We start from the raw sequence: 24,720 nt of genomic DNA, 5'->3' as shown, positions 1-24,720 counted from the left end.
AACTATAGAGATGGACTGAAATTGGCAAAGACTCAATTTATCAGGGAAGAGATAATCATTTGCAGAGCGAATAATAGGATATATTGATACATAAAGCAATCGCTACGGAGCTTTAATATACACGGGTAATAATGACAAGAATATTGACATGACAGGAACTCCGGCCAAATCATGCAACCACGATAAGACAAAAAAGCAACTGGAGTTTGGCAGGATCTGAGACAAGACAAGAGAAAAAGAAAAGGCGAGAGATGGACTAGGGTTAATAGAGACGGGATATATAGATACAAGGTGTATGAGTGTGACAGAGAGAAGGATTGACCGGGGCCATATCGAAGGTTAGTTCGACAGGGCTAAAAGAAAAAGGCTGGAAAGGATTGAACGGCTTTTTTTGGAGAAAGCAAGAAGGCGAGAGAGAGGGAGGGAGGGAGGGAGAGGGAGAAAGTCGTGAGAGCGTTATCATGCGGCAAAATAGAAATATTCCCGCCTAGGCTGGTAAATCATCCCAAAAGAACGTTGACCCATCCTAGTAAGTCTCAACCGAACGCGAACCACGAAGCTGCATGCGAGCACGAGACAACGGCGACAGACTGTTCCCGTAAGGATAGGAGGCACCACCGCGGCGAATGTGCTGAGGCCAGTACATGAGTTTCTGCGCCTCATCCTCCGAAGCAGCATCGATGACATAGCGGATGTTATTCTCGTCTATGCCTTCGATCTGCACACGCGGCGTGCTCAAGCTAGGGAGATGAATGATATCATCGTCGCTGTCTTCATTCGAGTCATCACTCGAAGGAGCCGAGTGAGCTTGCATGCAGTAGACTGTCCCGGGAACAAAAGGCACATCGGGGGCTGAGCAGGCCATGCCAGTGGGGTTGCCGATGGATTCTGAGCGTCCTCGTTGGCGAGATACAGAGGGGCTTGCGCAGCCGCCGGTTGAGATGGGTCGTTGTTCACTGCTTGCGTTCAGCACGTCTAGGTAGGTGATTGGCTCTCCTGATCCGGGGCGGGTGATGATGGGTTCTTTGTCGTGTTGGAATTCGGCCAGGAAGCCTGGGGTTGGGGCTGGGGCGTCGGTGTGTCGGCGGCGAGCGGGGGAGCCAGAGACTTTTCGTAGGAGGCGATCATAGCCGACGCTGGTTGAGATGCTACGGCGGGTTTCGGGGGTTCTCTTGTGCTTGAATGAGTTCTTGTTCATGAGCCGGTTCTTTGCTGAGGCGCTCCGATGAAGTGTGGTTGCTGGTCTGGAGCCGTTGCTGAACTCGTCTTGCTCTGGCGAGGGAGTGAATGGAGGCCCTGGGGCAGGCACGGGGACTCGACGGAATGCCTCGTGGGAATTGACCTCGCGGACTATAGCATCTTGCAGCGTCTCGTAGGTTGGGTGGGAGCCTTGGGCGGCCTTATAAACCTTGCTGAAAAAGTCCATCATGTCCGAGGCCTTGAAGCGTGAAGGTGATTTTGTGGGACTGATTGGGCTGGGAACTGGCAGAGGACTGTTCATAACTTCTGCAATGCTGGGAGCCTGTATCAATTCGTCGGTTGAGGGTGTTGGAGGCTGGATGGCGCGGTGCCCAATTTTTGGGCGTCCTTTGGCAGCTAATTGTGTATTGATCGAGAGTCCTCGTGCATTCTTTTTGGAGCATGGCTCTGATAACTGTGGTGGAGGGAGCGAACTTTGTGTGCTGCGAGCTATTGTAGCAGGTGGTCGTGGCGCCGAAGGAGCCTCGGCGGCGCCGTCACTATCACCCATGGGGATAGGAATTGTAGGGCTATCAGGCAGAGGAGTGTTGCTCCACCTTTTGCCTTGTTTATAGGCAGGAGGAACACCCAAGCGCTGGACAGGAGTTGGGGGTGCATCTTCTTGTGGGACAAAGTCTTCGTCCGCAGACAGACTTGGCGCAGATCTCTGGAGTCTAAGGTGGTTGCTAATATGGGACAGTGATCGTAGAGATGAAATTCCCGAGCCGTCATCTGGAGAGAGTTTTGTCCGGAGATTTTCTGCTGATGCCCAGGTAGGCTTCCCTGGACCCCGCTTCCTGGCTTTGCATCGTTGGCTTTCTGGGATCCGTACTCTACCAGGCGCAGCTGGCGATGATCGAGAACTCAAGTGAGACAAAGAGCGACCAGGGCTGCTATATTTCGCAATGTTTCTATCGGCCACATCCTCTTGGTATAGGGCCGAAAGTATGCCCGAGTTGGCAATTCCATTCCGGTATTGGATTCGTAGAAACCTGGTCATGTTTCGTTCCGCAACATCTTCGTTGTATAGGCTGGCAGGAGGAGAAAGGGGTTCCGGAGTAATTGTTTGATTGCGGTCCGTAGAGAACAGAGCATCCATCAAGTCGATATGTCGGCCATTTTGAGGTTTGGAAGGCACAAAATGAGTGCTAAGAGGCCGCAATTGGGATCGAGAAGATGTCGGCCGTGCCAGTCGATCATGTAGATCTTCGAATTGCTTCTCGATCTGATCAAAATGATGAGCCACATCTAGTGACTGCGAATTTCTGGACGGGAAACCCTCAAAGCGACTTCGTGTAGGCGAGTCAACCGCCTTATGAAAGTAGGGTTGGTCTATCCCACAACCCTCAAGTCCAAGACTGGTTGCTGGACGAGACAGAGACTTGTCCGTCTGGAATAGTTTCTTTAATGCAACCATGTTGAAGGTTTGAAGTAGATATCAAGCGCAAAACCGGCGCACAATTGGAAGATGAAGGGCAACGGCGAAGTGAAAGGAAATAAGATAGAATAGTCTCAAGCTAATTAAGAAAAGCGAGACTAACGGTCATAAAGGAACAATTTGATGTCATGGTTCTGAATTGAAGACACACGGTTCAGGTGTCATATCAAAATAAGGAAAGACGAGAGAAAGAAGAGTCATAAAGTTCCCAAAAGTATCACACAGTAGAAAATGCAGATCTAACACCATTCCTGTGAATCAGGGGGACCCGGTCTTCTCCATGATCCTAAGATGAGCGTTCCAACGCTAAAAGTTTAAGAATATACGATGCACTGCCGTTTTCTTTGTTTGAATTTTTACATCGGCAGCCTATTTTTCTCATTATTTTCATTATTCTCCTTTTTCGAGTCCATTTCGAGTCCATTTCGAGTGCCATTCCCGGAGAATTGATCGATTTTTTGTGCCCAACACCGATGCCTTGCTAGGTCAATTAACTGCATCTGAATGGGTCTATCCTGCAGCGGGACATTTTCTTCTCAAAAAACGTCCAGGCTGCATCATAGGCTGAGAGCTTAAGAGCTGCCCCATATTAGGCTGTGATCCACATGTGAAGTTTTTTTGACAGGATCCATCGTCGGGCGATGGGCGAGAATCTGCTCTGGTGATTTCCCAGAGGCATCCACCAGCGAACATGCGCCAATCAGCGATTTATCGAGGGACTCAAAGGTCTAATTATGTCGAACAGGAGATGACGATGGTGGATTCCAGGCTTGAATTGTGGCATGCGATGGAGCTTCTAATTTCCGCACGACCCGGTCATTGGTGTGATGAGGTGATCGACCGTGAGCCGTCTACCTTAGCGGGAACACACGAACTGAACACCATTTTTGGCCGGTAATTTGAAGCCTATGTTATGGACTATACTCCGTAGCCGGAAGGAGTAATCCGCTCAAAGCCTTGAATTCAGAGAGAAAAAAAGCAAATCCAAGTTTTAGACCGGATCTCGGATTCCTTTCCGCAGTAGTGTACTCCATATATTTTGTAGTACGGAGCACATATGTTGTACTCCGTACTTGGTATGGAGTACATAATGCTGTTCACTATGTACTCTCAGGGGCAAATTGAAACACTAGTCTGCAGGTCGATCTTTCACGTTCGCGAAAACCCTGCAGGTGGAGTTCTGGTCTCTCTTCAAGTTCTTTGTTCTATGTTATACAGTTACTCCGTACTTCGTGTACGGACACCAAAGTATGTACATATGTTGCATACGAACTCCTTAGATCCGATATCCCACGATCGATCGATTCCGATTTCATTTTATCGATTCCGATGGGTCTTGTACTAGATCGTCACTTGATTTAGGGGAGGCCCGGTAATGTTTACTCCGTACTCCGTACCCGTCCAACGTTCAACCCTATCTACCCCTTTTTTCACCAGGTTTTTTTTAGAAATGAATTTTCTTAGTCAATTTGACATATATTGTGATACATTATAGACAATATACGGAGTACGGAGTACGGAGTAGTTGTATTGTACATACTCCGGTCATCTTATAATATCCCATACTCCGTACAAATAACAGCATAGAAGCCCCATAGGGCATGATCCTTTAGACACCGACGAAAAAGAACATATGAAAACATATTACACTGATGGGATATGAGTGCAGAAGCAAGTGATAGCACAGCAATTTGTTCAAAGCTTAGGCCATCGGTTTGCAAACCCACTATGAAAGTGCCGTAAGAACGATATATTGCCCCCGGGGCCATGCTGTGGCGCCATGAGAAGACGGAGGTAGTCGGATTGAAGTGGGCCGGGCCTGGATTGTTAATAGCAATAGCAATAGTGGCAGTGGCATATCGTATGACTAGATGGATATTAAAAACTGCTCTGTCCGTAACATCCACATATTAAGTTGCCTTGGTAATATGGAAAGCAGTACATATGTAGTTAGAACGGCCAAGGATCTTAGCATTCGGATCCGAGGATATGCCATAGCTACTCCGTATAGTATGTGCTACTAGTCGGAATTCAATCACCGAGAGATATTGCTAGAGATGTTGGATGAAAAAGCCGTTTTGATTTGCGCACTTGGCAATACATGTAGACCAGTCACTCTCACCCCACCATTGGTCTCCCCAATTTGGGCAAGTAGCCTAGTAGTCCAGGAGGACCACGGATTACGCCCGAGATCTATTACGACAATAGACGAGTCACAAGACGATGTGAATTCAATCGTAAGCGAGGTGTTAGGGTCTGTTCAAAAGTGGCACCTTCTGTCGCCAGTGGTTGTCATGGTAGACAACATAAACTGTGGAGAAGTGTAATGATGTTGTACCTGGGCCGAAATGCTACATGTTCTTGCTTATTAGGGCATCATCGTATCCTGTGACACAGCTTCAAATTGATCGTTAAACAGGAACACCAGAAAAAACTAGCTTATTGCTACATCAATGATAGAGCCTGTGAACTTCATTCATTCGTTATGTGGTGTGACTATCTTAGACTTGAGCAAAAGACCTGGCGATAGATTCTCTCACAGCCTCGGCCAAGACAGTATTAGCGCCACGAGCCGCATCAACAGCTCCGTCAATCAAAGCTTCATGACCCGTACGGCCATCGTCCTTTTCAAGAGCCGCCCTTGAGCTATCACCCTTGAGCCAGAGCTCAGTAATCTCATCACGCGCAGGCATGTATGCCACCACACAAGCCGACAGAATCGATCGATGTTCTGCGGGGTCAATATCAAGCATGAGTCGCGGGGCAGATGATGCCGACTGATTTGAGTCATCCGAGACCAGAGCAGCAACACCACCAGACACAAGATCAAGACAGTCAATGTGGGCATCCGCAATAGCAGCAGAAGCCGCTGTGATACAACCGGCGAGAACGTTCATCATTCCCCAGGACGCATCATGCGAGTCTGGGGCATCCCCCCACCAACGGTCATCCTCTGCTTCGATGATTGTGAGAGTGATATCCAGACCACTCTTGGGCCAGCGCTCGGCAATGATTGCGCCACGGAGGGCGGTCTCTAGATGTACACCAAGGTCACGCTCGCTGGCATCACGGATATGTCCCCTCCGCTTGCGGGCGGCGAATGGCGCGTACTTGACATGAGTAGTGAGAACCAGGTTCGGCGAGAATGCAGCAGAGCGGGGGAGTGGCTTTGGTCCGTGGACTGTGCAAGCCAACTTGAGTGCTGAGGAGGGCGGGATCAGAGATTTGGGGTTGGAGCGGGCGGCGGCGAGTGAAGCGGATGGTTCAAATTCAAGGTATGAAGAGCCTGAGGCAGTTGGAATCAATCCCGTTTTGAGGACTAGAGCATTGAGGGTTAGCTGCGATCAACAAGAAGCTTGTCGGCGATTCATACAGATTTTCCGTAGTTCTGCGGGTTGGCGCTGACGCTGGGCGCGGTTTGCAACGCCTGTCGAGGATTCTTGGAGGGATGCAAAGACTGGAGGTCTTGTGCCACCAGGTGGCCCATTGATACGTCTTCTATCGGCCATTTTAAGTAATTTGGCGCAATACTGAAGCTGTCGAGATATCGTGGTTGAAGTCCCAGAAACGGAAATCTTGGGAGTTTGCACTGTTTGTAGGCCCCACCGCCTAGCGCCGTTTTGCTTTTTGGCGACTTTTCTTCAAATTTTTGCTCTTCCCTTTCTTTTCTCTTCTTCACACACTCTCACTGAGAGAAAAAGAGGAAAACTCCTTCTAATGTCGATGGAGTTGACTCTTGATAACTTGATATATTTTCAACTCTCATCACTAACATGTTAAACGTGAGTACCCTTCAATCCCTCCAACCCTGTCTTTATGATTGAGAGAGTTCCAACTCCTGTTTGGCGACAAAAAATGGGCCATGAACAAACATGCATCACCATCTGATTATGACACCAAATTTGCCATTGTTTTTCAACATTCCACTGCGATGCATCAGGGACTAACAATTGTTTAAAGACAGGCACAAAATCCCTCTTATTTTGGAGTGCATAGGGAATCTCTTCAAATTTTCAACTAATCAAGGTAAGACACTTTTTTCTTCCTTTCCCACCTGCACTCATTATGATGAGAAAACATTTTCAGTTCTGCTTCTGCAAAAATTTTGAAGATAACAAAATACCTTACCAAAAACTCCTGATCCTTTTTGAGTCAATATCAATTGTCTTTCACCCATCCTGTCAGTGACAAGAGTGCTGACAATTCAAAAGATCTAGCTGTAATCCACATTGATTCTTTACCTACTATCATCTATCCAAAAGGTACATCATTGTCTTTCTTCCACTGCACGTCACACCCCAGTTATTATGATGACAACCAGTCTATCCATTCAATGACCTCTTAATTGAGGACCGCCCCTCAGGTTGCACCCAAGCCGTACAGCATTGTGAGGAATACAGACGTCGATCCACTGTTTTCCATCTCCCTTATACTGGACCATTTGTGCCTTCGGGTGTGAACGGGAGGAAGGTTGTGGAGCCTGGAGGCTTTGGGCTCGTCGTCGTCTGATTATGTTCTTTGCATTGTTGTCTTGTCCGCGGAATGGTACTGCTATACTTGGCTCGTGTTGGTTTTCTAATGCTGGGCTGCTTATCCGTCTTGGGTGACAGTCCGGTGCGAGTGGCCAACAGGGGAAGGGATGAATTAATCCGGCTTGACTGAATACTATATATGCTTCTACTTTTGCTTGCAATCGTGAAGCTATTCGTGCTTGTTTTGCTCCTTCGGTTCTTTTGACATTTTGCTAACAGCATTTAAAGCTTTACCCAGGTCTGCACTTCAGAATATTATGGTTTAGAGCTTAGTATACATACCAAATAGCACACATTTGCATCATGAAAAAACTTGTTCGTCGTACTAGTCAAGTAACCGACTTCTATTTTTCATCTAGCGAACTAGTCAAGGTTCCTGGGTGAAGCTACGTCCACGAATGCCCGGGTCTATTTTCCGATGCTAGTACTGATAGACGAAAGGCAGATGGCTGAAGTTACTTTGGAGGCCCTTGCATCGTAGGTACATATTCGGTAGTCCTTTACGGAGTACTCCGTAGAGCTATTATACAAGCCCCGGTGAAGGTAGACATTCCAATTTTATGGAATTGCAAGCTTTACATCTCGTTTTCCCAGTCCTGAAAAACAAAGTCACAAGCAAAGCAATAGATTTCTCTTGAAGCTATGTACGACGAAGTAGAGAAGAAAAAGTCGGCCCATAGCCAAAACGTCCTCAAAAGGCAAGACACATGAAAATCACCACTGCCACCCAACCCCTGAAATCTAAACAAAACATGGGAATCATTACCTTGAACCTCGCATCCTTTACATGCAAGATAAGGAAAGCAAAACAGTACTCTTTCCTTCAGAACATGATTTTCTTAATTGTGACATCTTTCTTTTTTTGTGATTTTGTTTTTTTCTTGCTGTGAAGCATCAGTCGTCGCCAAATCCGCTTGGGATCGACGCGTGTCGTTCAACCCAAGTCGTCTTCCGCCATCGTAAATGTATGGCTGGATTGAACGCACTGGGAATCTGTCTTGAGGAATTATTATTTGCTCTCCTCGAGTGGTGTCGTCGTTCCATTGGATCGTGACATGCTGTAGGGAGCCTGCATCATCGAGTTAGCTTCGGTCACAACCACACTTCAGCCGGCAGTTTGATACTTACGAGAACTTTCTTGGCATTGCAGATTCTCCAAGCCAAGTTTCGCACGTTGCCATCGGCCTTGACAACCTCAGGGGCTAGCTCAATACCGAACCTGTGTGACGAAGGGGTCAGAATATGATACAAGATTGGAAGCATCGTCAAAAGGGGAACTTACATCTGATGGACAGCAAAGACAACACGTTTAGCAAACTTGCCATCCCGTTCCACAAGGGTACCGAACTGCTCATCAACAGTCTCCGGAGCGATTTCAGGATCACGATCGAAACAGTTACGAACAACGGGCAACAAAGCATTCTCAACAGCCGATTCCATGAGAGAACCGCCATCAGCAATAGTTTCATCCTCATCCGACCGGCGAATACGAATCTCAAATGGCCTCGAGATAGCCATGACATTGTGCATACCGTTGTGGTGGTAACGGAGTTCGAAGACACCCTGTGTCCAGAAGAGCTTGTCGCCAGAAAGAAGGATCTCTCCAGATGCGAACTCGCATGGGTCCTGGCCCTGACGGTCGGACGACGGGATAACAACATCACTAGTGAGGATACCCTTTTCGCAGGTCGAGTTATCGTATGCGCCTTCGTTGGTTGCGACCCAGCGACCTTGCGATGAGACACGAGTGACCTCTCGCGAGGTATTGTCTGTGACCCGGTATAGACCAATCCAATCCTTCTTGCTGTGGTGGAGCGGGGCAGTCCATTTGACCTTGATTGGCGAGCCGTATTCAAACGTCAAGTCCTTGAGATCACCACGGCGGTCCAGGGGCATGCGTGCGTTTGCACCTTCACGACCCTTGTTCTTTTCGCTCTCCTCGAAGGACAGAGGACTGGTACCTTCAACCGACAGGGAATAGTCGCGGACATCGAATCCAGCCAGGTCCGCATCAATTCGAGAGATGGTGACGCGAGCAGGGTACTTTTGGAAGAGAGCCGTGGTGTCTTTAACAAAGGTGTTGACTCCCGCGGCGAGTTTGGGTCGGGCATTTTCAAGCATCTCCTCGATGAACTCGAAGGAGTCATCGAACATCTTGTCAACACTTCCGTGCAATTGCTTGAGAGAGGGTGGCAGTGATCGCTTCAGACTCTTAACAAGACCCGCATCCTGGCGAAGGCTACGACCATACAGCTTCTGCATGTGAGGACGTTCGACGAATTGAATGAAAGCCAGGCTGAGGATGTGGCTCAGCAAGGCGAGGAAAGTGACGGCTCCACTACTGGTGATGAGGACTGCACCCCACACGCCTGCGAGACCTAGAACGCGCTCTGGGTTGTTGAGGAAGCGGTAAATGCCGTTGTAGGTGAGCTTTAGAGAGTCCTCAAAGAAGAAGTCACCGTAGAACCAGCCAAATTCACCGAGAGACTCGTAGATGCTGACCGAAGTCCAAATTTGCAGACTGATCAGGCCAGCTCCGAGCACGTGTCGGAACAGAACCAGACCATAGCCCCAATCGGCCGGGAATGTGTACATCTTCCACACGGCAGCAATAAAGCTAGAGTAACACAAAACCATGCTGAGATGATAAGTGCCCTTCCATTGGTTCCAAGCTTCCTGCGGCGTGTCACCATACTTGACGAAGTGCCTTGTCCAAGACTTGGTGTTGGATTGGTTCCGAAGGATATATCCAATGCCTACGGAATACCAGATTCTGGAAGCGGCAGCGAGGACCACAAACAGCAACTGATACCCTGGGGTAGAGGGTGTCATAGCTGTAATAGAGAATACAAGAAGTTGAACCAGCACGATCGATGAATCCGTGGTTCTATACAAATCCAGATTGTGCAGCCCCAGGAGGTTGCGGACGGACTGGGGCGGCGTGGCCGAATACGAGGATGTCGCGTTGGGAGCCTGGTCTTCAGACGGAGTTGGCGCTGTCGGAGTGTCTAGATCGATGGGCAAGCTGGTAGAAGAATCCGCACAGGTAGAGCGCTTTCTGGGTGGTGGCGGGTTATAAGTTTTGTCGATGTGCGGATTCTCCACCAGAACGAGGAAAATGAATTGTGCTGCATGGGCAATGATCGAGATGAGCAACACTTTATAGCTGGCTGCCATCAGAGAGATTCCGTAGTATCCCGCATAGCCAACCGAGTACATGGGGTGAGGTGCCATTTCAAACACGCCATCGAAAGTCAATTCTTGATCAATGAGGTAGAAGAAATCACCCCAATACCAGGCATAGTCCTTGACCACTCGATGCGCATCTAACTTAACCCAGAGGTTAAACAGCACCAACACGATACCTGCGGACCACCGGAGAACAGTCATGAAAATACTCTCGTCGACCGGTTGGTGGCCACAAGCTATCGCAAAAAGGCAGTAGGAAGTGAAGTCACACATGAGAATCAAGTCCACAAGACGTCTAAAGACAAGCCAGGTGTTGTATTCAATTGGAGCATTGTCGAACGAGTAATCCTGCGGGATCTTGGTCTCCAGTTCCCGTTTGATCCAATTATACAATTTGGGGTGCGGGTTTCCCCCAGTGGCTGGGTTGACAAAGACTTTGGTCTTCTCCGCCCACCGAATCAACGTCTTGTGGTGCGACTGATTGTGAAGCAGCCACCCAATTCCTGCATTGTAAGCCAAGCGCCAGAAGAGGTAGGTGGCTGCAAAGACCGGGATTTTGGCACCCGCAGGCAGTGCCCAGAGAAACAGAATATGACCCGCCAGTAGAATCAACACCACAAGATCACCAAAATTCTTTGGCTCAGATGGCGAAAGCAACTGAGAGACCATGTCATGAGTCTGAGGGACCGTAAACACTGGAAATAGGTCGGACCCGGTTAGCAGCGGGCTCTCAACAACACATGAAGAGAGGATTGGGTGCGTTCGATCAAGTCCTGCCTTCAATTGCAAACATAATTAACACATAATAAGCTTACCTGTTCCATCGGGAGTTCTCCCAAAGGTCTTCAATTCTTTGCCATCTTTGTCATTGATCTCTGCTTCCCCGGCGGCTGTTAAAGCCTCGCGATCGACTGTTGAATCGACGCGTAAATTTCTCTCACGTAGCCCATCAATATCTTGATGGGCCCCTGTTGAAAGGCCTTGATCCATGGTGTACCACTTTACAAGGGTGTTGAGAGAGTAAAAACTGTTGAGACGGAATGTGACGACAGAAGCATGTGATAATCGAAAAAGCGGAACTATGCTTAGTCAGTGGGGAAATGGACACGAGGTTCTCCCGGGCTATTTGATGATTTGTCCTCCTTTGTGTCTAGGCTTTTCGTTCCTAACAATGGGAGGTCTATCTCCTTTTTTTTTGAAAGACAAAGAGAAGAAATTACCGAGGAGACCAATTATTATTTATATCAGTCCAAAGAGTGGAACCGTTGAGACTGAGGTCTCTCAAGAGGGGGCCTCCGAATGGAGCGGAAGGAGAAAGAAATGGGGCCCTTTGATCAACCACCGGGCTAAGTGGCTTTAGTCCGCTTCTTCGCTACGAGTCGTTGTTGGGAAATACCTCGTCTAATTCTATTTCGAATAGGCTTTTGCACACCCACGTCTCCTGCCTATCCATTCCTAAGATCTCTTGTCCATGGATATATACTCCTGATCAACAGCGGGGGTGCATTGCGGCAAGTGCGGCAGGAGTATTTGTGTGCGATGGCACATACCGTGTACACTTACCGCCTGCATAGATTGATACCGCATTTCCCTTTGAGCTCGAGCCCCATATATAAAATGCATTGTGATCGTGTCCGTTCCACGGGCGAATGAAATGATCCACGGTCAGTGGAGTCATTGACATCATCCAATCCCAATCCCTGGTTGTCTATCAGGGCCAGAATTGAAACCCCCTCGTTACGATATACTCCGTACAGGCACCGTTGGTACCAATGCGCTGAAGATTGATAATGGATACTCATAAAAGTGTAGGTTCTACCTACCTCACTGGGTTGAATTCATTAGGCGGTATGCAACAGGGGTGATCCAATCTAAACTGCAGGCCAGAATCCCCGCTTCTTGTCCTAGCATGTTGGATGCAGGCTTTTGGTCTGTTTTACTGGGCCACGTCCATCCTACAGTGGAGGCGCTACATCAAGACTCTGGCTGCCTCCAGGTTAAGTGCTGACAGGGCCCGGGATTCTTTTAATCCTGTGGAGCTATTATTTATTATTGAATAATTTTCATATGTCCACGGGTAGGACTTGCATACCTAAAGTGTAGGTAGAACCCGAATAGGGCGTATACATTAGAGGCACTCTAGCGTCTTTCGGGATTTGAACGTCTATTTCGGCTTGGTGAGGTCCATCTCAATTTCATCATTTGAACTCAAGTCTCATAAACATCAGAGCTCTCAAGCCCTGACCTATACGGTAGCATGTTGATGCCTCGCCCCGCCGGGCTTACTGTCTCGTTACATAAGCCAACTACGCGACAGCCCTGAAGCCTATTTCTCGTGTTTCTTCTTCTCTAGAGACCAGCCTACTCACGCGTAAAAAAGATGAATGTATTCAAAGTATGGGTGAGATGGCGACCTCTCAACCCAAGTGAGGCTGAAACGGGAGAAATCCAGCGGCAATATGGCCAGCATCATCAGAATCCGCAGTCGTGCATCTCTATTACTTCACCTTTACAAATCAAAGCACTTTCTACGCGTGAAAAATCCTGGAAGAGTGGTTTCTCATTCGATGGGATCATTGAATGCGATGATAACAATCACCTCGTATTCAACCGTGTCGTTGCACCAATCATCCCACAAGTTCTGGAGGGCAAGTCTTGCAATTTCTTTGCATACGGCCACTCAGGCAGCGGCAAATCCCATACTATGATTGGCTACGACTTTGAGCATACCGATGAGTTTGGGCTTTGTTTAGCTGCCGCACGTCAACTAAGCGCTGCGCTAGAAGACATCAATGTTGGGGATAGCAACCATCAATTCGGCATTGGACTCCGTGTGTTCGAGTTACGAAAGAATATCGCTTTCGATCTCCTCAATGAGCGGAATGAGTGCTTTGTTCGCGAGGGATCCGATGGCCGGGTCTACATCCGTGGCGAAACAGAAACGCTGGAAAATGGAAAAGTGAGAGTCCGACCAATCGCTACGAAGGCATGCTGGAGCTTTGAAGAGCTGCACCGGGAGCTACAAAAAGGCTTGAAGCACCGCAAGACTGCGACATCGACAGTGCATGATCAAAGCTCGCGCACGCATGCCGTGATCGAACTGGAAATCATCACCAAGGATCTTCTTGATGCGCGCGATCAGGTGGTTGAGCGGCAATCTGAGCTTGTTCCTGTGGGGAAACATGCAACAGATGTCTATATTGAGGAGCAATATCGTGCAATTATCCAGACTGAAGAGGGGAAATTCGTCCCAAATCCTGATTATCAAGTGGATCAAGCACGCGTCGATGCTGCAGAAGCCAAAAAAGCCGAGTTTGAATCTCGCGTGAAAGAGGCAGAAGAGCATGAGTCTGAAGTGTTTGTAACTACCGCTCAGGCACATCAATGTATTGGTGGCAAGCTTGTGTTCGTAGATCTAGCCGGCGCTGAGTTCCTTTCCAGCACGACTGGGTCTGCGCTCAAACAGACCCCGCAAGAGAAGCAAGAAGGGAGGCAGATAAATACTGACCTTCTCGCATTGAAAGAAGTGATCCGAGCCCGATCGAGCAAGAAATCTCGTATCCCATACCGTTCCTCTCCATTGACTATGGTGCTGCGGGAGCACTTCGAGGCATCAACCGATACTCATTCGACCATGATATTGACTGTCTCGCCGGAAGCCAATCAGTATACCGCAACAACAAATACACTAAAATATGGAGATCTGGTTGGTTTGGCAAATGGACATAAAAAATAGTTAGATATGCATCATCCATAGTTGTAGGCCGGGTTCTACAACCCTACATTATGCTCTAGTTGCTTTGCCCGTATTATACTATATATCTCATTATTCTCCAATATTCTACAACTTTTAACAGTGATCATATCAAATGAAATATTCCACTCTGGACTTGCATACACTTGCGCCTGCAGGGGCTCCGACACCGCAGATATGCATTACCCCGCCAATCGCAGCGGGTTTTTAGTCATCCCCGCTTATCAAGCATCAATCCGCCACCGGACTTTGAATTTCTCTGTTTCTTGCGACTGCATAACATTTAGCTTCTTATTTTCTATTTGATCTTCTTTCCATTGCCACACAGATCAGCAATTCAAAATGGCGCCCTATGTGGAGGAGTTCGTCGAGGAGTCTCTAGCAGTCTCGTCCAAGGTGACGCCCAGCCTTGTCGCACCCGAACCAGGTACGCATGCGCAGAACCATTGACACAATACACACACTAACTCTCCACAGAACACTGCCCAGGCCCTGAATCCGAGCAAGCTGGCCAAGGCGATGCCTGTGCCGGTTGCCCAAACCAACAGATCTGCGCTACTGCGCCCAAAGGCCCCGACCCTGACATCTCCATCATCACCGAACGACTCTCCCAAATACGACACAAGATCCTAGTCCTCTCCGGAAAGGGAGGAGTCGGTAAATCTACGTTCTCAACCCTCCTTGCGCACGCCTTTGCCGCCAACCCGGACTCCACCGTCGGCATCATGGACACGGATATCTGCGGGCCGTCGATCCCCAAGATGATGGGCGTGGAGTCGGAGACTATTCACATCAGCAATGCTGGCTGGAGTCCCGTCTGGGTGACAGATAACCTGGGTGCAATGAGCGTGCAGTTCATGCTGCCCAACCGTGACGATGCGGTGATCTGGCGCGGGCCCAAGAAGAACGGACTGATCAAGCAATTCCTCAAGGATGTAGACTGGGGCCAACTGGATTATCTGATTGTTGATACGCCTCCCGGGACCTCTGACGAGCATCTGTCCGTCAACTCTTTGCTGAAGGAGTCTGGCGTTGACGGTGCCGTTGTCGTGACTACCCCGCAAGAGGTCTCACTGCTGGATGTTCGCAAGGAGGTCGACTTCTGTCGCAAGGCTGGCATTAAGGTGCTAGGCTTGGTAGAGAACATGTCTGGATTTGTCTGTCCTAAGTGCACCCATGAGTCGCAAATATTCCGGGCGACGACTGGTGGGGGTCGCCGGCTGGCGAAGAAAATGGGCATTCCTTTCCTAGGTGCTGTGCCTCTCGATCCCCGCGTCGGCATGGCATGCGACTTTGGTGAAAGCTTTGTGGATAATTTCCCTGACAGTCCCGCGTCCAAGGCGATCAAGCGAGTTGTGCGCTTGGTGGGACAGGCGGTTGGCGAGAACCCAGATGACGTTCTCCCAGAGGAGGAGTGATTGATGTGCTCCTCTTTGGTTTTTTTTTTCCTTTTACACAGCGCGGTGCATATGGGTAACATTTTTTTGCTAAATACCTCGGCGTTCGGGACATACATAGCATAGACCATGACTTGATACGATTGGCCAAAATGGCAAATGAACAGGTGCATATTCACCATAAATTTGGATTCACATCTCAAGTAATCGCGCTTTCCTTCCTCTCTAATAGGCCGCATATACCAAAGCCAATTGATCAATCTCGTCCTCGGCTTGTCCCATGAAACCCACAACCGCAAAACCATCGGGGGCAGTAAACGTCTGACAATCACCTGTTGAGGTGCCCGCTTCCAAGGTCTTACCAGCATTGGTAGTAGCTTTGATATAGAAGTTGCGAGTGTGGCTATTATACTGCCCGGTACAGAGCTTGGTCTCCGTCCAATACTCCCCAGAGTCCAGTGTAAGGGAGACCTTAGTGCCACCAGTTCCTCCATGACTAAACGATGTGCCATCCTTCAGCTTCAAGGCAACAGCATCCAGCCTCTTCCCACCAGAGAAAGTAATCACAGAAGCAGCAGGCGATGAAGGAACACTTGGCAGATCATTAAACCACACCCCATGTGGACCACCGGAGAACTGACTTTGTCGCAGCGACGACGAAAGCGACCAGGTGAAGTTCACAAGAATCGGGTTGTGATCCGAGAGAATCTGACCCAGATACTTCGGGTCAGTGTTTGTGAACTTCCCACCGTCATAGACGAAGCTGTCTGCCTTGAGGGTCACAACGTCCGACCCCCGGTACAGCACTTTATCAACCGTCTCGCAGGTCTGAATAGAAGACGGGTTGTCACATAGCAAGGCATCTGCCCCAGCTGTGGGGTAGACGCCATCTTTCTCAAGCTCAACCCAAGGGTCTGCGAGGCTATTCTGAGACTTGAAGACGCGGATGCCCGTGTCATCGGCCCGCGTGTATCGACTGTTCGTATCGCCCATGACTACGACGGCGTTACCAGTCGACCAGGTGTCGATGTAATCTGCGACTTGCTGCAAGTTGGAGTTTCGGGCAATCTCATCCTTAGCCTCGGTGCTTGGTGGGAGTCAGTCTTTAGATCGACTACAATGTAAGAAATAGGCTTTACTCACCCAGCGTCGGCATGGATGTTGTAAAAGTCAACATAGACTCCATCGGCCGGGTTCCAGCGCATGAATGTGAGTCCCTTCGGGGTCAAGCAGTCTGCGCCGGATGCATCGGAGCATGTGTTCCATTTCACGCGTGCGAAATCTACCCAGTCGTGGTTGGAGATGGTGTTCAGACCACTTCCGATGGCTGCGCCGCCAGAGGTAGCGGTCCGGTAAGCGTGTTTATCTGCTTCATAGATGTAGGCATGATAATTGAAATCCTAGACCGTTGTTAGATCAATTGACATACTAGGAAGACTGGGTTTGGTGGTACCTCCTGCATATTGATGATATCGTAGCCATACTGTGAGAAGTAGGTGCCGAGCTGCTTGGCATTTTCGGGTTTTGTGCCATTGACCTCGTTCGACTGAAAAATTGATGGCAGACCTGCGACGTTGAAGCTCAGCGCAGTGAATTTACCGCTTGTTGCCGCTGCGCTGGCTAATGTTGGCAGGAGGGCGCTTAGGAGGATCGTCTTCATCTTGGAAAGTCTAATTAAATGGTTATTTTGACAACTTCAGAGATCTCATCGTTATCCGGACGATTACTAGTCCTGCTCATACCTGATAGTATTTGTTTCAAACGGGCTTCTGCATAAATCCACAGGTTGAATGGGAAAGATGCTACCTTGGCCGTTCAAGGTGCAGTGTATCCTAAAGCAATTAATAGAGTGGGATGAGGACAAGTGTTTCCAAGGTAATTGGGGAAATATATATAGCACCTAATATCAGCCTGCATCAATCTAACCAAATAGGATAATTCTACTCAAGACTTATGCCAAGAAATAAGCGTTACAATCTACAATCTACGCTAATGCACATGTGCAGTTGATTAACAATGATTGGCAGTGTCATTTCCCCTTTTCTCTTAGAGTATGGAGACAGGGGAAGTCTCGGAGAAATACAATGTTGTAGTTGTCACTTCAAATCAAGCTCAGGGGTAGAATAAGTCAAGTTCTCGTAGTATCAAGTTGCATGTTCTTTAACCCGGAGTACAACATGCTATGACCATGAACATGTTTAACTAGTATCCCGTAATTAAACATCTTCCACCATGAAGTCTCGGTATTTGGATCAAGATTTGATAACAGCTCAAGATATCCATCCAAGGTCAAATACAGTAAGATACATACAACGTTGTAGGCAATAATAGCAGACACGATTGGCTTGGGATATAAGTCTGCAGTCAAAGTCGACATCACCACGACAATGCCCTAGGTCCAGAATTGGTTGGAATAGAGTACGTACTGGACTAATGACCTTTTCTGTATCGTCTAACCTCAAATGCCCCAATCTCAAATTTCCAAAACAGTTGCCTCTTAGCATTGATCCTGTAGACATATTTTGAGAGTCGACTTCTTTTTCTATGCTCTCCTGTTGGTTTACAATGTTCTCTTTGTCGATAATTGTCCATGTGATTGCTATTTCCGTCGCACTTGTGCTCGTTGTTCGCCTTGTCTTCGACTTCAACTTCTTTGTCCACTTCTTGTCCATTTGGGATCATGGTCTTAGTTCCCTCTATTATTGTTTGCCTTGTTCGAGTGTTTATATTTGTGTCGACGCTTTGTGTACAAAGTTTCCTTTTTTTCACCTTTGTATATACTTGAAAGAGATACTCACAATCGAGTACACCACCTACTCAGCTCGCATGTATATAATCCTCGGGTCCTCTCTAGGTATACAGACAAGTACAAGTTCATCATTCATCATTCAATACTACACTCAATATTCAATACTCAAGACTTTAGTTTTATACATCCCGATCCAATATACTCACAGATATGCCTGGTTGTTGTTCATGGAATTGTTTCGGTATCTGCCGCAGCCGCCGCCGCAGATCCCCTAGCTGGGGTCCTCAGCCTGGAGCCGGTGCCGATGGCCCTATAGAGCTACAAGACATTCCCAGCCCTGCCATTTCTGCCAATAATCCCGTGGTCACGCAGGCTGACCCGGCATCAGACCGTTATCAATACGGCGAGCGCGAGATGTGGGGAGAGTTGCGACAAAGATGGATCGATGATGCAAACGAGCCTAAGTGCAAAGTCACGCCAGTAAATTTCGAATATAAAGACTTGACCCACACTACAAGACGGTCCCAAAAATGGACAACAACTTTCAACCGCTGGGGACCTGGTCCCCCCGTGCTTCGAAATGATCTCAGGAATTGTCGCCTCCCTACAGGCGAGCAGGATTACCACGATGCCAAGATCACAAAACTGGCGACCAAGAGGCACCCAAAAAGAGGGAGTGGAACTAACTGTCATCATATCACGACTGCAATGGGAGTTGTTATTGTTAGAAAGGTTGAAAGATACGATGGACTTCACTGGAGTCAAGTCGCCCACGCACAGTACAATACTCACTTTGACCAGAATACCTTGAGACACATCTATCTCGAAAACGTTATTAATGAGGATACCAGGGACTTTATTCAGACAATTTGGGCTAAAACTCAACCAGATAATTCCCCAGGGTTTCAGCTAGCTCCAGCATCACTAAATCAACTGGCCTGGGCGTATGATACCCCCGAATATAAGGCTATTCTAGGCACAGAGCTTGGGAAAGGAGTGGCTGCTCTTGTTTTGTCGGCATTCCCCAGAGGTACACGTCGCATCACCAAAATCGTTGTCTGGAGGCAGGCTATCATGCAGATCCGATTTGATATTGAGCACAAAGATTACCTAGATAGAGCAATGGATTTGGACGAATCTAGATCGGACTGCGGTTCGTCCGGTTAAATCGCCCTCGCCGTGGATACAAATCGATTCCGTCAAACGCGCTGTGCAATTTACGGCGCTGCGATTTTTTTGGTGATTTGGCCGCTTGTTTTGTCTTCAGTTAAGTCATATTTATTTGATAGTGCGCTTCGAAATACTAAATATAGATTGTTTTCATTTTTCTCACCGAACCATTTTTCAGTAACTCTAGATATGCAAATATTTTGAATATTACATAGATTCTGCTAGGCCATCATGATTTGATTGAGGATGATATCTACTGTCGTGCATCCTCCAATGCCACATCAGCGGTAATATGCTCATAACTACTACCCCAACAAGCAACCCAGCAGATCCATGTATATACAGAACGCAACTAACCCCGCAATAACACACACAAGCCAAGATAACCGAAGGCAAGAGGTTCACTGGTCTGGGCATCTTATCATGCCGCCGTGCCGCACGTCGCCGCATGGTATACAGCACTGCTGCATTGAAAGACTCGGCGAGAACTGTACCTGTAATAATACCTTTGATACGCCCCAGTAAGATTTGCGTGATTCCACGCAGAATCAGGTCAACAAGTTTTGTGAGCAGTTGTTTAGTAGTAAATATGGTCATATCCCGTTTGACGTCGTGGCTTGGGAGGGAAAATACTATCCGTACAATTATCCGTGCAAGTACGACTTGGGGTCGATTTGATACCATCGGAACCGGCTCATACGACCATCCAGATCCTTAAATACTATCCTTGAGGCCCACTCAAATGCTCGCCCCGGTATAGCTGCCGACTTTCCAAGGTTGTTATCTTCCCTCGATGGTTAGTCAGCGAGGCCACTTTCCAAGGTTCCGGCCACCATCGTACCGAAACTGTATGATTGACCTCGGGAGTTTATGGGGCTTATTAAGGGGTCTCATATTAAAGGAGCTTGTTCAGGTGGGTTCCAAGCTGCTGGGGCAAGTCTTCATAACTGAGCAACCATGGGCCAGATGCGGAGGCATTTGACAAAAGCTAGCAACCTTGGGAGAACTCATTCTAGTTAAGGTCGGGACTGGGAGTATTTTTATGTTTGAGAGTTGCTACATGGTTAGTATCACAGATTGGGGATTGAAGGCGTGTCAAAAGGTCCAGGAAGGGTATAGCGAAGAGAACTTGGGAGGCCTCAGGCATCTACTTACACCTCCAGGGCTCCCTCGCGATTGAGGTACTATTCACATGATAATCAAGTTGTTTTGTCTAGAGGCCTCGGATTGTATTTATGATTGCAAAATCAAGAAAATCAAGTTCAGTAGAACACCCAGCCTCCACACTTCTACCAATGACTTGCGGGGATCTTACATCGCAGAATTGAGTACACCATGCCAGAATCTATCAAATCTCTAAAGCATGAAATACCAATCTCAATCAGAATACTATCTAAATCAGAATACTATCTAAATGTCAATATATTTCATGGACAACCTTCCAAGGTAGATAACCTTGGACCCACTCATCCGATGATGTCATATAGCATCAGGACAATGAACGTGACGGCAGAACCAGATCGAAAGAAGGACCTCTCTTAAATATCTCCCCCCCGGAAGAAAGTTCCACTTGATTTCAAATACCTTTTCATATCTTCACCTCTGCAAGCTCAATTAAATTACTCTACCATTATATCTAAACCACCTCATCTACATCATATCAACTATGTCATTCCTCCCCTCCATCCGTGCCTCCTCCCGCCAAGCTATGCGGACCAACTTCGCCATTCCAGCTGCCACATTTCACTCTTCAGCAGCCCGGAGCTTGAAGGAGGATGATAGAAGTCCGTATACCACCACCAACTTCACCCAACCATACTAACCACAACCAGACCGCGAGGACCTCCCAAATCACTACGAATCCAATAAGCAAGAAGGCCTCAAGAGCAACAAAGAGGGTAAAGGGTACTGGAACCCTGAGCTGGCTAGTAACAGCGAGGCCGGGGTAAGCATTGAACCCCTAAAGTTCATCTGCCATCAAAGCTAATATCTTTTGATTTATTCAGGTCAAAGCGGATCGCGGCGAACTAGATGGTGATGCCACTTTCGAGCAGATGCAGGAGAAGACGAAACATGTTGGGGGCCAGAAGGGCAAGCAATAAGTGAAAGCTCTCGGCCTTTTGTATAAAATTTCTATCACGAACTTCGTTTATGTATATTTTATTGGGGCAGTCTGTGGGTGAGGCTGTTGGGAGTCTTTTATTATGATTTATTCGAGTTTATCGCATTCGTCAATGACAATTGATACTACACACTTTCTTGAAGCAGATAATTGAATATGGAAGGTTATGATCAAGGGTAGGCAGGGTTGTAGATGTAATATGATTCATATTCTAATCATGAGTCTAGGAACAACTCAATTGCCTGAACGCCTCGAGTCACTGTGAAAAAAAAAAAAAAAAAAAAAAAAAAAAACATCGGGAGAGTCAATCGTCCCGTATTGCGTAAAGTTGTAAACGCCCGCTCGTCCAAAAAGAAAGAAGTAAAAAGCAATAGCGATGAAAGAACAGCCACCAATCACCAATCATCCGCCCGTATCGATCATTTCAGGATCGCGATCAAGATGACTAGAACAATGATCAATCCAATGATAGTCATCATGCTCCAGTTATCACCCGCCTTTCGACGGATCCTATCTATCCGCCGTCTAGCACCGTCCAGTCGGGTCTGATGGCGCTCGACATCCCCATCCATTCCATCCAGAAGTTGAACGTGGCCATCCAGCTCATCTCCAATCTGAATACTCAGCTGGTGCTGTCTGCCAATTGATTCACCCAGCCGATCTAGTTGGTCATCCTGGTCGCGCATGGTTTGAGCGTGGTGATCGTAGATCTGCTGGTTGTCCATGTTTGACTGATCCGGCCGCGGCGATGGCTCATCACGGTATGGGTGGAAGAGATTGCTGCGGTTGCGCTCGTCTTCCTCATCGATCTCATCCTGCACGGCTGCTGCTGTGGCGGAGCTGTCCATGAAGCGGACGGATTTGGAAGGTGGGTGTTGGGGGATTGGCTGCTTGATATCGGGGGTGGCTGGTTTCGACGCCTGCGTCGTGTTGATGCCCGATGGCTCGCCATCTACGCCGTAAAACTGGGTCGAAAGATCTTTGTATTGCGCTTGGAGGGGGCTGAGTTGGTCTTTCAGAGCGGCGGCGCCTGCGCTGTCGTGCGAATCGGCTAGCCGGATTTGTTCGGCTTCCAGAGCCTCTATGCTCTCTCTGAGGGACTCGAGAGACATGGAGATCTCTCCATCTTGGGAATTAGGCTCGAGATCGAGTGAGATTGCTCTTTCGCGCTCCAAAAGGGATAATTTGATGTGATCGGCGAGTAGGAATAGCTGGGCAGGGTTCGTCATGATGAGGTGTGTGAGATCAAAATGTCAGGGTACTGAGATGTATAAATTGTAGGCGTTTGGACGGTCAATACGGAGAAAGACCTCCGATCAGCCAAGCAAGAATAAAGTCAGACTGTTGAGATGTTTATGAAGTTGAAGGTGGAGATGGTAAGACGAGAGATCACAAGCGGAGGCAACAAGTGCGGATCAACCGCTTTCCGCCTTTGCCTCCTCCCCTTGATTCCCCGCAGTCTTCAGGTCGGAAATCTTAACATGTCTATGTCTTGCAAGCATTTGCTTCCGATCGCTCAACTGATGGTTTTCTGAGTGTCCTCATGGATCTGGATTATTCGGTCTACCCGTATCTAGCGCAAAGCTGCATGAACCAGCGCATCGATTCCGCATTCCAAAGCAAACAACATAGGGAATAAAATCCCGTTCGTACCTTGCATTATCTATTAGGCCTTGTGATAGGCTCAAGGTCCGCGCAATATGAATTTACAAGACTTTCTAGCAATGGAGGAAAGCCGCGACCACGACGAGCTAATCGACCTTCGCAGCCTTGATCTCGTCTCCGAATACGACTCGCACCTTATGTGCCCGATCTGCCACTGTCCCTTCGTCGAACCCGTTCGTCTACAATGCGACCATGTCTTCTGTGGGAGTTGCCTCAGTTCGGCTATCACCACATTCCGCTCGGCCGACTCGGAGGAGTTCCCGTGTCCCTCTTGCCGAAATCCCACCCAGGAGGTGTCGGCTAGCGTGCCCCGCCTGCTGATCAACATGTGCGACGAGATCCGAGTGCGATGTCCGTTGATAACGGAGGGCTGTCAGGAAATTATACCCCGGGGCCATGTCCAGTCGCATGTCGAGAAGTACTGTGGGTACCGGCTATTGCCGTGCCCGGATGCTTCATGCGATCAGATGACAAGAAGTAAGGACGTTGGGATGGATCAGAAGTGTATTCATAGAGTGCGACGGTGCTCTAATTGCGAAGAAGATGTGTTAGAGCATGAATACGAGGTTTGTTTCGCTTTTAAACTTCTTAAACATCCTATAGATGCTAACCGGAAACGCCTATGCTAGGAGCATGAGAGAGAGCTTTGTCCAGTTCTCGAAGTCACATGTGTCGACTGCGAAACGGTTGTCACTAAAGGGGGACTACGGGAGCACATTGAATCATGTCCGGAGGTTGCAATTCCCTGCACGGCATCCAAGTACGCATGTCCAGTTAAAATCCGACGGGCAGACATTGCAGCACATGAGCAAAGCTGTCCCATAGTCGCAATGGGCCCATACTTTGAGACTCAAAATACCCGGCTCAAGTGCCTTGAATCAAGTATGCGGCATCTGCAACAGCGAAATGAGATATTCGAGGATGGGCTTGCAAACATTCGGGCCACTCTTGTCGAATCCACCCGCTTAGGTGCGAACGGTAATAGCGCTACCCAATCTAGCCGAGAGCAGCAATCCTCCGCTCGTGCCGACGTTCACACAGATGATCCTGCAGACATCGCTGCGAGTGTATTTTCATCCAATGCCACAACCTATTTGCTCTCGCTACACGAATCTCTCCGGGAAGAGGTCAGCCAACTTTCGCATGCTATTACAGACTTAGATGCTCGCGCCAGCATGGCTATCATGAATGAATGCCTGCGCATCAAGGAAGATATAGCCCACACGAATGCGGCAGTCAACAGTGTCCGCATGCAGGTCCAGTGGCTCATGAACCCTCGCCTTCACCAAGGGACACGGGGAGGAGCTGTTCGCACCAATACTACGGACAACGAATCGTCAGCGGCTGGGCCGAGCCATGCTGCTGGTCAGACCCTAGGGCCTATGCGGCCTAGGCGTCCCAGTGACGGTGGGCGCGAGGGAACGAAGTTGTGAAAGTGTGTTTAGCTGTAATTTGAGGCGCTGCA

At 48.3% G+C, this 24,720-nt stretch overlaps 10 protein-coding genes across 10 annotated transcripts; 5 read left to right on the top strand and 5 right to left on the bottom strand.

Annotated features, from left to right (window-relative positions):
- Positions 1–526: 526 nt before the first annotated feature.
- N7517_011326 (uncharacterized protein) lies at positions 527–2,656 on the bottom strand (the record flags this gene model as incomplete). The annotated part of the gene is made up of 1 exon (XM_056729049.1): positions 527–2,656. One exon carries the CDS (start codon positions 2,654–2,656, stop codon positions 527–529), a length of 2,130 nt encoding a protein of 709 aa, XP_056574864.1.
- Positions 2,657–5,178: 2,522 nt separating this feature from the next.
- On the bottom strand, positions 5,179–6,186 carry N7517_011325 (3' exoribonuclease family protein; the record flags this gene model as incomplete). Its single annotated transcript, XM_056729048.1, has 2 exons — positions 5,179–5,996; positions 6,051–6,186. 2 exons carry the CDS (start codon positions 6,184–6,186, stop codon positions 5,179–5,181), a joined length of 954 nt encoding a protein of 317 aa, XP_056574863.1.
- A 2,032-nt stretch (positions 6,187–8,218) lies between these two features.
- On the bottom strand, positions 8,219–11,388 carry N7517_011324 (phosphatidylethanolamine N-methyltransferase; the record flags this gene model as incomplete). Its single annotated transcript, XM_056729047.1, has 4 exons — positions 8,219–8,278; positions 8,338–8,428; positions 8,492–11,093; positions 11,214–11,388. The coding sequence occupies 4 exons, from the start codon at positions 11,386–11,388 to the stop codon at positions 8,219–8,221; spliced, it is 2,928 nt and encodes a 975-aa protein (XP_056574862.1).
- Positions 11,389–12,778: 1,390 nt separating this feature from the next.
- N7517_011323 (kinesin family protein) lies at positions 12,779–14,134 on the top strand (the record flags this gene model as incomplete). Its single annotated transcript, XM_056729046.1, has 1 exon — positions 12,779–14,134. The coding sequence occupies one exon, from the start codon at positions 12,779–12,781 to the stop codon at positions 14,132–14,134; it is 1,356 nt and encodes a 451-aa protein (XP_056574861.1).
- A 360-nt stretch (positions 14,135–14,494) lies between these two features.
- On the top strand, positions 14,495–15,570 carry nbp35 (Fe-S cluster-binding ATPase; the record flags this gene model as incomplete). Its single annotated transcript, XM_056729045.1, has 2 exons — positions 14,495–14,579; positions 14,630–15,570. The coding sequence occupies 2 exons, from the start codon at positions 14,495–14,497 to the stop codon at positions 15,568–15,570; spliced, it is 1,026 nt and encodes a 341-aa protein (XP_056574860.1).
- Positions 15,571–15,774: 204 nt separating this feature from the next.
- N7517_011321 (endonuclease/exonuclease/phosphatase family protein) lies at positions 15,775–17,209 on the bottom strand (the record flags this gene model as incomplete). The annotated part of the gene is made up of 3 exons (XM_056729044.1): positions 15,775–16,636; positions 16,693–16,949; positions 17,003–17,209. 3 exons carry the CDS (start codon positions 17,207–17,209, stop codon positions 15,775–15,777), a joined length of 1,326 nt encoding a protein of 441 aa, XP_056574859.1.
- Positions 17,210–18,508: 1,299 nt separating this feature from the next.
- N7517_011320 (uncharacterized protein) lies at positions 18,509–19,465 on the top strand (the record flags this gene model as incomplete). The annotated part of the gene is made up of 1 exon (XM_056729043.1): positions 18,509–19,465. One exon carries the CDS (start codon positions 18,509–18,511, stop codon positions 19,463–19,465), a length of 957 nt encoding a protein of 318 aa, XP_056574858.1.
- Positions 19,466–21,134: 1,669 nt separating this feature from the next.
- Positions 21,135–21,570, top strand: N7517_011319 (uncharacterized protein; the record flags this gene model as incomplete). Its single annotated transcript, XM_056729042.1, has 3 exons — positions 21,135–21,252; positions 21,301–21,413; positions 21,475–21,570. 3 exons carry the CDS (start codon positions 21,135–21,137, stop codon positions 21,568–21,570), a joined length of 327 nt encoding a protein of 108 aa, XP_056574857.1.
- Positions 21,571–22,009: 439 nt separating this feature from the next.
- Positions 22,010–22,819, bottom strand: N7517_011318 (syntaxin family protein; the record flags this gene model as incomplete). The annotated part of the gene is made up of 1 exon (XM_056729041.1): positions 22,010–22,819. The coding sequence occupies one exon, from the start codon at positions 22,817–22,819 to the stop codon at positions 22,010–22,012; it is 810 nt and encodes a 269-aa protein (XP_056574856.1).
- A 495-nt stretch (positions 22,820–23,314) lies between these two features.
- N7517_011317 (uncharacterized protein) lies at positions 23,315–24,688 on the top strand (the record flags this gene model as incomplete). Its single annotated transcript, XM_056729040.1, has 2 exons — positions 23,315–23,821; positions 23,885–24,688. The coding sequence occupies 2 exons, from the start codon at positions 23,315–23,317 to the stop codon at positions 24,686–24,688; spliced, it is 1,311 nt and encodes a 436-aa protein (XP_056574855.1).
- Between the last annotated feature and the right edge of the window lie 32 nt (positions 24,689–24,720).

This window comes from Penicillium concentricum (genome assembly GCF_028827145.1).
Source record: "Penicillium concentricum strain IBT 3081 chromosome Unknown utg000006l_segment0_segment0, whole genome shotgun sequence".
NCBI classification, from domain to species: Eukaryota; Fungi; Ascomycota; class Eurotiomycetes; order Eurotiales; family Aspergillaceae; genus Penicillium; species Penicillium concentricum.
This window is presented reverse-complemented; position numbering and strand designations above follow the sequence as displayed.